Here is a 12,494-nt window from a genome sequence, read left to right as displayed (position 1 = left end):
CTCATCCCCTATCTCACCCATCCCCCACCCACTCCTCTCTGGTGACCATCAGTTTGTTCTCTGTAGTTAAGAGTCTGTTTCTTGGTTTATCTCTCTTCCCCCACCATGTTCATTTGTTTCGTTTCTTAAATTCCACCTATATAGCGAGATCATATGGTATTTATCTCTCTGACTGACTTATTTCACTTAGCATAATACTCTCTAGCTCCATCCATGTCATTGCAAATGGCAAGATTTCATTCTTTTTATGGCTGAGTAATATTCCATTGTATATATATATACCACATCTTCTTTATCCATTCATCAGTTGATGGACACTTGGGCTCTTTCCATAATTTGGCTATTGTTCATAATGCTGCTATAAACATTGGGTGCATGTGTCCCTTCAAATCAGTATTTTTGTATCCTTTGGGTAAATACCTAGTAGTGCAATTGCTGGATCATAGGATGGTTCTATTTTTAACGTTTTGAGGAACCTCCACACTATTTTCCAGAGTAGCTGCATCGGTTTCCATTCTCACCAACAGTGCATATCTTTGCCAACACCTGTGGTTTCCTGTCTTGTTGATCTTGGCCATTCTGACAGGTGTGAATTGACATCTCATTGTAGTTTTGATTTGTATTTCCCTGATGATGAGTGATATTGAACATCTTTTCATGTTTCTGTTAGCCATCTGGATGTCTTCTTTGGAAAAATGTCTATTCACATCATTTGCCCATTTTTTAACTGGATTATTTGGTTTTGGGGAGTTGAGTTTTATAAGTTCTTCATATACTTTGGATACTAGCCCTTTATCAGCTATGTCATTTGTGAATATCTTCTCCCATTCCATAGGCTGCCTTTTAGTTTTGTTGTTTCCTTTGCTTTGCAGAAGCTTTTTGTTTTGATGTAGTCCCAATAGTGTATTTTTGCTTTTGTTTCCCTTGCCTGTGGAGACATGTCTAGTAAGAAGTTGATACGGCTGATGTCAAAGAGGTTACTGCCTGTGTTCTCTAGGAATTTGATGGTTTCCTGTCTCACATTTAGGTCTTTCATCCATTTTGAGTTTATCTTTGTGAATGGTGTTAGAGAATGGTCAAGTTTCATTCTTCTGCATGTGGCTGTCCAGTTTTCCCAGCACCATTTGTTGAAGAGACTGTCTTTTTTTCCATTGCATATTCTTTCCTGCTTTGTCAAAGATTAGTTGTCCATAGAGTTGAGGGTCCACTTCTGGGCTATCTATTCTGTTCCACTGACATACATGTCTGTTTTTGTGCTAGTACCATGCTCTCTTGATCACTACAGCTCTGTAATATAACTTAAAGTCCGGAATTATGATGCTTCCAGCTTTGCTTTTCTTTTTCAAGGTTGCTTTGGGTTATTGAGGGTCTTTTGTGGTTCCAGACAAATTTTAGGATTGTTTGTTCTAGCTCTGTGAAAAATGCTGTTGGTATTTTGATAGAGATTGCCTTGGATGTGTAGATTGCTTTGGGTAATACAGACATTTTTAATTACGTTTCAGAGTAAGGGCTCAATATCATAGTTACCTCCAACTGAGTTGCTTTTTTTCGTTTTTTTTTTAACTTTTGGGAGTTCCATTATGGATTCCTGAACTTCTTTATAGATTCAATGTGTTTTAATGAACTATGGTATTCTTTTACTGATGTTCAAATTTTACCATCTTGGACCTGAGAGCCCTTCCACTGGTTCTGTCTGGTCTGTAGGGCCACCCGAGTGTTGTATAACAAACTGCATACCCTCAGTGAGACACAGAATAAACATTTATCTTTCACACAGTGGGTGTCAGCCAGTGGTTGGTTAGGCGACTCTGCTTATCTGCTGGCTGATTTGCTTCCGGGGCTGGATGACCAGCTGGCCCCTGGCTGATCTGGAATGGCCTCTTCGCAGTGACTGGGTAACTCAGCTGTGCTCCACATCTGTTTCTCTTCCTGGGGCCCAAAGACTGGGCCAGACATGTTGCTCCCACAGCCGTGGCAGACAAGTCAGACTGTGCAAGTGCTCCTCAGGTGTCTGCTGGTTCCTATTCCAGTGACCCATTCAAGGCATGCATCTGAGCCCACAGTCAAGAGAAGGAGGCTGGCAAAGCTGGACACAAAGGCTGTGGGCAGGATGGGCTGAAGAATTAGGGCCATTTCCGCAGCCTACTCTGTCTTATGGTCTGTGTCTCCATCGGTCCCTGAACACTTCCTTGCTTCCTGGCCAATGAGCTCTTCCAGGTTCATATTGTACTTTGTGTGCCTCGGATCTAGAAATGCCCATTTCTTTAGTGTTCCTGTTCTTTTTCCTAAGAATGGTGCCTAGAAACCCAAATCTGAGTATCTGAGATAATCACACATTTAGACACCTTCTGTGGACAAACCTAGCAAACAAATACTCTAAAAAAATAAGCAAATGTGTGTCTGTATTGATATTTCTGACACAGATTTAACTGTACAGTGTTTTAGCTTTTAACCAAACGTAATGACTTTAAATGTGGATCTGTTTTCTCTTATATATGAAAATCTCAATTTCTTGTAACATTAATAGAATTACTTATGTGCTTGGGATCACGTCTTATAGCACAATGTTGTGGTTAATGTGGAACTTGACTGTAGCCAACATACACTAATTACCATCTGATTGGCAATTTTAATTGTACACATCCTTAAGTCAGGGAACATGACCAATTCGTGGTGCATACTGATTTTGTTTAGTGGGAAATGGTATTTCTGGACAACAGTGTGGGTGTAGGGATTACAGATCAGTTTTTATATTTTATGACCATCATATGGATGGTGACTTTCTTAGGAAACATGTTGTATACTATGTGTTATCAGAATACATGAATACAAGTGATTTGTATCTGAGAAGAAAATAAAATAAGCAATAAATAGAACAGTGTTTCTATTAGCAGTTATTTAAAATTAAAAGAAGATAAAGAAAAGTCAGATTTACTCCAGTTATTATGTGCACTATGTTTCTGAGATTAAGTCTATTCCTCTGAAGCAATTCTTTGTGATACTTATAGAATTGAGGATACTCTTCAAGACCAACTAGCATGTACAAGTCCTACTTGGCAATGAGGACTACATATCTCGATTGCTAAGGAATCTATAGTACCATAAAGCCATGCATTTTAAATTTTTTTCATCATGGGAAAGACCTTTGAAAGGTTTCTAAAAAATACATTAATATCAGGCAAAAATAAGCATCAGATGAAGTCAGCTGATATATGATACTCCGAGGAAATGACTGGAATTTTATCTTATTTTTGGAAGAGCAAGAAAAATCATGTGTGACATTGCTACGTATTTTTCTACCACAATTTGGGGAAAAAAGAAAATGAAAAGCAATCATCTTCCTTGTGCTAGCTACCAAGGTCGTTTCTTTCCTTCTTTAATTATTTAGCTTTGAAAAATGAAGTACACAGAACAATTAAATTCATGATATATTTTAAATGCAGCCTGCTAAATACTCGACGTATGAAAAATAAGTAGCAACGGGTGATGCGACGCAAGACTTTTTTTGGGAGATCTTTTCCTAAGGACCTCACTGTCTGTGTTTGTTAGAATCCCCATCGAGCCTGGCTTTTTGGTTTCGCTTGCCTGTCCTCAGAGCATCCAGAAGCACTTTGCGCTCCCCCTGGGGCACCTCACTGCACCGCAGCGAGGGGATAAAATAACTATACCAGGATCTCAGGAGGCACAAAAGGTATCATTTTTGAATCCACCATCCCCGTGCCTCCCTCCTTTGACCTCGTCTGCCCGGAGCAGTCTCTCTCACACAGCGGGTCTGCCGACCGCGTCACATGCAGGTTGCATATTTGGTGAATCAGACACGTGATGGTGTTAATTTGGTGACTGCATCATGCATTTTGAGCACCTGGCTTCCTGTCAGTCATTATACTAGGTTTTAGGGGTAGAAAATCAGAAAGGTGTGGCCTCTTCCCTTGCATCAGGCTCTCTCGTGGAGGAGACAGAGTTCTAACAGCCAACAAAGAACAGCAAGGCTGCATGAACATAAAGTAGGAGGAATGGGGAGCGGAGCGGAGCAGAGAGGGACTCATCCTGCCTGGCAGAGGCATGAAAATCTTCGCAAAGAAGAGGCCTTTGTGCTAAGCCCAGACAGATCTTCCCTGGCAGGAGTGGGAGAAGGGCATCGTGGGCCGGGCGGAGGCATGGAAGGCGGGACACAGTTTAAGATGCTTAATGGGGGGTGGCGGCAAATTAAAATGGGAAGAGAAACCCAGGCCAGAATGTGAAGGACCTTGAATGTCAGGCTAAGGACTTTGGCCAAAGCAGTCTCTACCAAAGGACTCAGGGGAAAAAAAAAAAAAAATTAAAAGGAGGCATGTCCTCGTGTGCTGGGAGCAAGGAGCCAAGGGAGCGGGTCCCATAGGGAGGCCACCGGAGGCATCCACGGTGAAGGTGGTGGCGGTCAGACCCAGGGCAGGAACACTGCAAGCCAAGAGGACGTGGTGATTTGAGAAGCCTTCAAAGGGGGTATGTGCAGGCGAGGGATGGAGTATTGAAGACAAGAGACGAGAAGGAGGCAGAGATGACTCCAACTCTTCTGCAGAGACCAGAGTAGCAGCTGATACCTACTGAGAGCCTGTCCTGGGTCAGGCACTGTGTCGAGCTCATCTCAGGTATTATGTACATTATGGCACTGAATGTTCACACGTGCAATTTAAGGCATATACCATTATTTTGTCTATTCTTCAAAAGAGAAATGATTTTTAAAAGCATTATTAGGGATAGAAAATGCAGTTAAAAATAAACCTTGCAAATCACCAAGAAGATAAGAAAATTCTAAACTTGCACTCATCTAGTAAGTTACAAAATGTACAAAACAAAATGTGGACGATTAGCAAGAGAGAATTAATAGATCCATCATCATACTAGAAAATTTCAGTATAGTGGTTTTTTTTCTTAAGAAAAGGTGAAGCACACAAAAAATAGGCTAGGAATGGGGCAATTTAATGATACAACCAGATAGTTAATTTAAAGACCGCTTATAGCGCCCTGTATCTTAAAATTAGAGAATATCCATTCTCTCAGGAAATCTTTTACAAAAATGAATCATGCATCAGGCTATAAACCAAACTCAACAAATTTCAAAGAATTAGTAATACAAGTTTTTCTAACAAATGTAGCAAACTACAAGTCAATAACAAAAAGAATGTTTTGCATACATTTGCAAATTAGAAATTCTAAATAAGTCCTAGGTTGAAGAAGAAACCGCGACAGAAACTAAAAATGTGTAGAACAAAGCAGTAATGAGAATACTGCCCATTAAAACGTGTGGTCTCAAATAAAGACATGATTAAGGAAATGTATAGCACCAGTTGTGATTATATTAGAAAAATAGAAATGCTGAAATTAAGAAGCTAAGTGTCAAACTTAAAAGTTAAGAAGAGAGGATAATGAGACAGGGTAGAACAGAGATTAATAAGGTAGAAACAAAGGTGCACTGGTGTCTCTGACCCGTGAGCCACAGATGCAGGGAAGAGAATCAAAGCAGTTCAGCTGCAGTTCAGCTAATCGAGAGTAAAGCTGCTGCCCAAAGTTGGTGGCCCACGCCTAGCGAAGAAGATTACCTGGTGTACCACAGGAAAAACCACACTCATTAGAGAATATTAGCAAAACCCAGAGTGTCCAGAAATTGATATCCATAATGTCTAGGATATAGTGCTAAATCACCCTACTTACAAAGAACCCAAAAAGGAACACACTTTCAGCATAAAAGAAAATTAATTGAGTCTGACCCCAAAAGGAAACAGATTTCGGAACTGATAGACAAAGATCTTAAAATATATATTATAATTATGCTTAATGAATTAACATGAGCATGTTTTCAGTGAATGAAAATCTCAGCAGGGAAATGAGAAATCTCCACAGAAAAACAGAAGCAGTAAAAAGAACAAAATGGAAAATCCTAAACATAAGAACATAGATGCTGAAATGTAAAAATGCACTGGTTGGCGTTGATAGTCAAATATCATGACAAAGGAAAGACAAAGCGGCTTTCATGACAGATCATTAGAAATTATTCAAAGTGAACAGAGGAAAAAAATTTTTAATGAACAGAGCATCAGAGACTCTTAGATAATATCAAGATTCCCAATATATGTGCAATTGGAGTTACCGGGAGAGGAGATGGATAAATAGAAAAAATATTTGGCAAATTAACAGCTGAAGATTTGATGAAGACATAGATTTGCAGATACAAGATGCTCATCACACACAGTAAACACATAGAAGCCCAATCAAAAGTGCATTGTAGGACTCCTGGGTCGCTCAGTCAGTTAAGTGTCCACCTTCAGCTCAGGTCATGATCCCGGGGTCCTGTGATCGAGCCCCGCATCGGGCTCCCTGCTCGGCAGGGAGTCTGCTTCTCCCTCTGCCCCCCCCAACTCATTCTCCCTCCCTCTCTCTCTCTCTCTAATAAATAAATAAAAATATTTTTTAAAAAAAGTAGTTTGTAGTTGGGCTGTTGGAAACCGAAGGCCACAAATCAATCTCGAAAACAGCAAAAGAAAAAATGCATAGGAATAGCATGCAGGGAAATAACAATTCAATTAATACCTGACTTCTCATTAGAAACCATGATGACCAGAAGAAAGTGAAACAAAATTTTAAGAGAAAAAAATAAAAACTATCAACCTAGAAATCTATATTAAGAGAAAATATCCTTCGGGGCCCCCTGGGTGGCTCAGTCAATTAAGCGACCGACTCTTAATCTCAGCTCAGGTTTTGATGTCAGGGTCATGAGTTGAAGCCCCGTGTTGGGCTCCACGCTGGGTGTGGAGCCTGCTTAAATGGCTAACTGAACATAATAAAATAATAATAATATTTTTTAAATAACTTTAAAATTTTTTTAAAAATTAAATTTAAAAGGAGAGAAAATATCCTTCAAAAATGAAGGTTAACTGAAGATATTTTCAGATAAAACCAAGTTCAAGGACTCGATTGCCAGCAGATCCATACAACCAAACACCTAAAGCAAGTTCTCAAGAGGATAGGAAAATGATAATACCTGGTATAAACTCAGATCCTAATGAAGTATAAAACACATCAGAAATGTCAGATAATGGGCAAATGCGAAACACATTTTTTTCCTTTTTGACTTTTTCTTCTTAATCTCTTCATCAACGATATACTGTTACAAACAATAATTGTGACACCTTGTGGAAGATATAAAGTATCTAGATGTAATCCACATGACAATGATAACAGCATGGGACTGGATGTGCACTGAAAACTTGACAGATTTCTGGATTTCTTGAGAAGTGGTACATTATTAACTCATTGGAGACTGAAAAGTGGAGTATAGATTCTAATCCCTAGTACAAGCCCTAGAAGAAATGCAAAGAAATACAGCTAAAATAGGGAAAATAAAATTCTGAGGGGTATCTGACAATAAAATGGAAGGCAGAAATAAGAAAGAGGGAAATAAGAAGTGGAGACAAGCCACACACACACAGGAACACAGCCGTATCAATAATTTCATTAAATGTGCCTCCGGGACATTTATGAGGATAGACCATATATGGACCACAAAAATGTCTTAATGAGTTTCAAAGGACTGAAATCATGTACAGAGTATTCTTTGATCCCGTGAATTTAAATTAAAAATCTATAAAAATAAGAGGGCCCGAATAGCTTTATATACTTGCAAATTAAACACCATGTTTCTAAATAATCACTGGGCCAAGCAGACATTGTGGGGTGGGGGAGAGGGGAGGGGAGGGATTAGAAATAATTTGAACTGAATAATAATGTAGCTCAGTGTATCAAAATTCATGAGATATAGCTAACACCATCCACAGAGGGAAATTTTTAGCTTTGATAGTTTTATTAGAAAGGATGGAAAATCAAACCAAAGATCTATGCTTCCTCCTTAAACTGGAGAAAGAAGAGAGAATTAAAACCAAAGCAAGTGGCAGCACAGGATAAAAAAAAGAATGTAATTCTATGAAATAGAATAAAGAGTAGAAATGGTAATGTCATTTGAATTAACGCAGTCTGCATGGTGTTGTTCGTTCAGCAACTGATGATTGTGTGAGATGCCCAGACCATCACACTGGCTCCCTATTACCACCTTCACTCAGAAAGACGGTATTTCTTCTCCCCATTGTGTGCCCGCCTCCCCACCAGCAATCCTGTCCTTCAGAAAATGTACTCTACCATTCACAGTAGGTACACACACGCCTCCGTGTCTGCGCATGTACCCCGACAACCATACTGATCAGCGTAGGTGTTTTACTGACTTCCTAAGGGGCTATTTGAAATCTCGGTTGGTCATACCGAGGACCACCGTCACCGTCGCTGAGGGTGGGATGTACAGTTACAAGGATGCGCACGACCAAGACATGGTCAGCTCCTGCAGGGGCTGCAGGGAAGGTTATGGACTCAGTGGAGGCAGTCCTGCAGGATCCGGATGTCGGTGTGAGCAGATGTGTGTGTGCGTGTAGAGATTTTACCCAAGTCCTAGATACAGGACATCAGTCCCCTTTGTGCCAAGTATTGCCTCTGCTTTCTGGTAGCGAGTTTCTTAATTAATCTGCTCTGTGTGTCCATTCTGTGTATTCTACTCAAGAAAGTTCGAGATTGTCCTAGAGACGTTATGGGCGTGTGCCGTAGTGCTTTATGTCTCAGTGTGTAGAGCAGGAGAAAAGATTCAGAGAGAAGCTTCACGTGAGGTTATATGGAGAGCAGCTGAATATACTTTTCCAGATTAAAAGGACCCTTTGATGAAACACAGGATCTATTTTTGTCAGAACTAGTTCATACCTTTGGTGAAAGTGTCCATCAGAAGCCTACTGAGTTCCTTAATGTCTCGTGTTTCCTTTTTATTTCCTCTCTTGTAGATAAAGAATTCATCTACAGAGAACAGAAAGGAAGTGTGATCCTGCGGAATGTTGAAACAAATATTTCTACAGTGTTAATAGAAGGCAAAAAAATTGTAAGTACTCTCTCTAATGACCAGGATAATTTCAGTTTTCCCTCCTGCAAGTCAATAAAGCAGAAAATGACTTTGGGTTTCAACTTTTAGTAGGAGCCGAGCAGAAGCAATAAACTTGTAATACTACAGCCTGAGCTACTAAAGATAATGTGAAATTGAAGCCACGCTAATTTAATAAGATGAAAGCAGTTTCTTCCAGCGTGTGGGACATTTCTCTGCAGGTGTTGGAAACAAGCGTTGCATACCATATATAATTGGAAGATAACGTCCTAAGGCTTTAGACATTTACAGAACAATTGCAATAATGCACAGAGAATACTTCAGGAGGCCTTGCTCAATCTCCTTTTTGTTTTTTTTTTAACTCCACACGCAAAGGGAATATTAATTTAGGCACTGACTGCGCCTGCTCTGATGACATTAAGGGATGTTTATTCTTTAAAACGAGTACTGAGTCGATATGAATGCCACTGCTTTGGAATCTGGAAAAACCTGATTTCCCAAAGATTTAAGTAACATTAAGATTCAGAGTTCATGTACAGCTGAAGGTATTTATTAAAAACCTTCACTGAAGTTCTGCACCAAAAATCAATTTGAAGAGAATTCACTTTTTTCTTTTACAGTATGTTTATGCTCATCATTATAAAGAGTAAACCTCCAGCTTTAGGGAGTGCATTGCTTTCTTGTCCAATACACAAGGATTTGGAATCAGAACGATCATTACACACCTCTGATGTGAATCAGGAGACAGGTGCCCTGAAATCCGAGAATCCAGGCATTAGACGAAAACCACAGGAAACATTAGTCAGCTCCCTGGTTTTACAGATAAGGATCCGGAGCCCAGAGCTGGGGAGTGAGCTTTTCAGGGTCCCACAGCCGGTTGGTGTCCCCATCCCCCAGCCCATGGAAATGCTACTCTACCTCCTCCCCCTCTTCAAGAACATTCAACTCCCTAAATATTTTTATTTCATTTATTTTTGGTGTAAACATACTTTTTTCTTTTTTTTTTTTTTAAGATTTTATTTTATTTATTTGGGAGAGAGAGAGAGAGCACAAGAGGGGGTAGGGTCAGAGGGAGAAGCAGACTCCCCGCTGAACAGGGAGCCCGATGCGGGACTCGATCCTGAGACCCCGGGATCATGACTTGAGCCAAAGGCAGATGCTTAACCAGCTGAGACACCCAGGGGCCCAACATACTTTTTTCTTTTTTTTATTTTTTATTTATTTATTTATTTTTATTATGTTATTTTAGTCACCATACAATACATCATTAGTTTTTGATGTGGTGATCCACAATCCATTGTTTTCGTATAACACCCAGTGCTCCATGCAGTACGTAACCTCTTTAATACCCATCACCGGGCTAGCCCATCCCCCCACCCCCCTCCCCTCTAGAACCCTGTTTGTTTCTCAGAGTCCATAGTCTCTCATGGTTCATCTCTCCCTCTGATTCCCCCTTCATTATACTTTTTTCTTTTTTCTTTTTTTTTTTTTTTAAAGATTTTATTTATTTATTTGAGAGAGAGAGAATGAGAGACAGAGAGCGTGAGAGGGAGGAGGGTCAGAGGGAGAAGCAGACTCCCTGCCGAGCAGGGAGCCCGATGCGGGACTCGATCCCAGGACTCCAGGATCATGACCTGAGCCGAAGGCAGTTGCTTAACCAACTGAGCCACCCAGGCGCCCCATTATACTTTTTTCTTAAAAAAAAAATACTTCTTGGGGTTTAGTATTAAATGGACCCTCCCTTTACCTAGACTGTTTGCTGGTATGAGGGAGGCCTAGCAAGGTTACATCATGGCGTCATTCCCAAAATGATATTAAATTAAATCAAATTAAATCATATTCTGCAAAGTGAGACCCAAAAAGAAGGAATGTGCATGCATTTTTGCATTAAGAAAATCACCTTTGGTAGAATTACTCCCCTAAGAAAATCTCATTCAACCCACTTAAAAATACTAAAATTGCAGAAATGGTTTCGTAATATTAATCGAGTGGAGAAAATGATCAGACGGTTGCTGAGGGCAAGTGCACTTTAATGTCAGCGTGTTACCCCTACCTCTATGAGGACGCCAGGTTGGTACAAGCCAGGCGCCCTGCACGCAGCTGCACTTAGTAACAAAATACAAGAGCAGGAGCTGTCTTCTCTTTCTCAGATCAATAGCTTGTGACAGACCATGTATTTTAACTGAGGTTATTTTAGCCAAATAATAAGCCGACTTCAGAAATCACTTTAGGTAAGAAAAAGAGAAGAGCTCCTCTGAGTATTGGTGGGCTTATTCCACACAGTGCAATCTTTTTCTCTTTAAGATGTCATTATTCACTCATATCGCAAACATTGAAGGAGCACCAAACGTGCAGAGCCCGACTGATATTATTCAGGATCATGCCTAGTTTATTCTTGTCTCAAAGGCTCCATTTAAGTGCTTCTGTAAGCAAACCTCAAAAGAATGAGAAAGAGGGAAGTCAGTTCGGGGCCGCATCATCATCATCCAGGATGCAGAAGTCCCGTGTTTAGATTCTGCTGAGCCAGTCATTAAAATTCTCATGCCTCAGTTGCGCGGCCTAGAACACGGGTCTTCCGTGAGAGGCACCATGGACCGTCTTTCTCCTCTGTGTTTTCTTGAGCAAGTATTGAGAAAGCGAAGCATGATGTTGTGAGGGGCGAGTTTGCAGGATCGTCTGCACCCGGAGGAACGGAGTGGGCGGCTTTGAGTGGGGACATGGAGCCGAGGCTCTTGGGCGTTCTGTCCTCTTGCCTTTCTGATGACTAACCAGGGGGCCTCTTCTTATTTGAAACCCAGAAGCATTGAGATTGTTTACATGATAAAACCGACTGGTTTTTGAGGTTGGTCTGTAAAAGGTCTGAAACTGGTGGGAGGAATGGACACGGAGTTGTGCGTGCAGTGGTCAGCAGGATTTTGAACTATTCCCGGCAACCTTGGCCTCTAACCTCACTCTCTCAGACCCTCACACACAGGGTCACGTTAGGGTGTCCACACCCCGTTTGCCCGCCTCTTCGTCCTGGTCCTTGGCTTCCCGTGACTGGCTCTTTCCCGGGATGGATCAGTGGAAGGGGACGCAAAGGAAGGCAACCACTATGTGCATCCAACAGAAAAGCTTTTAAGAGAATTGGTGATTACGGACTTGTGTTCAGCACTCGGCTGTAACCACGGGACCTACCCCCCGCCCCCCCTGTTGGGACTGCACTTTGTTCAGTAGCAACAGGACCTCAGGCCAGTTGTATAAGCTCCGTGCGCCTCCATGGGGTGTTGTAAGGACTGAGTGACAGGTTACATGTCACATGCCAGAATGTGGGCATGAGAGCATTAGGCTGGAGCAGAGAGCCCAGGCGGCTCAGGGCTCAGGCAGGTGAGTGCATGACTGAGTCAGCGGTAGCAGGGGTGCAATCTGCACCCCCTGATTTTTTAAACTCCTTCTCTGTAGGCGTTCAGGCTAGGCTGCTTCCCAGGCAGGGTCCTCGAACCTACCCACTGGTAGTAGGAATTATAGCAAGGGCACTCTCTCAGATTCTCCAAAATAAGAAATCAAA

General features: G+C 41.2%; 1 protein-coding gene across 5 annotated transcripts in view; it reads left to right on the top strand.

The window, feature by feature from the left end:
• DPP6 (dipeptidyl peptidase like 6) overlaps positions 1-12,494 on the top strand; it is a 905,150-nt gene that overhangs the window by 616,134 nt on the left and 276,522 nt on the right. For all 5 annotated transcript variants that reach the window (XM_032394354.1, XM_032394352.1, XM_032394353.1 and 2 more), the window contains exon 4: positions 8,853-8,947. In XM_032394354.1, coding sequence (XP_032250245.1) covers positions 8,853-8,947 — 95 coding nt within the window. The remainder of the gene's footprint in view (positions 1-8,852; positions 8,948-12,494) is intronic.

This window comes from Phoca vitulina, unplaced genomic scaffold (assembly GCF_004348235.1).
Source record: "Phoca vitulina isolate PV1807 unplaced genomic scaffold, GSC_HSeal_1.0 scaffold80, whole genome shotgun sequence".
NCBI lineage: Eukaryota > Metazoa > Chordata > Mammalia > Carnivora > Phocidae > Phoca > Phoca vitulina.
This window is presented reverse-complemented; position numbering and strand designations above follow the sequence as displayed.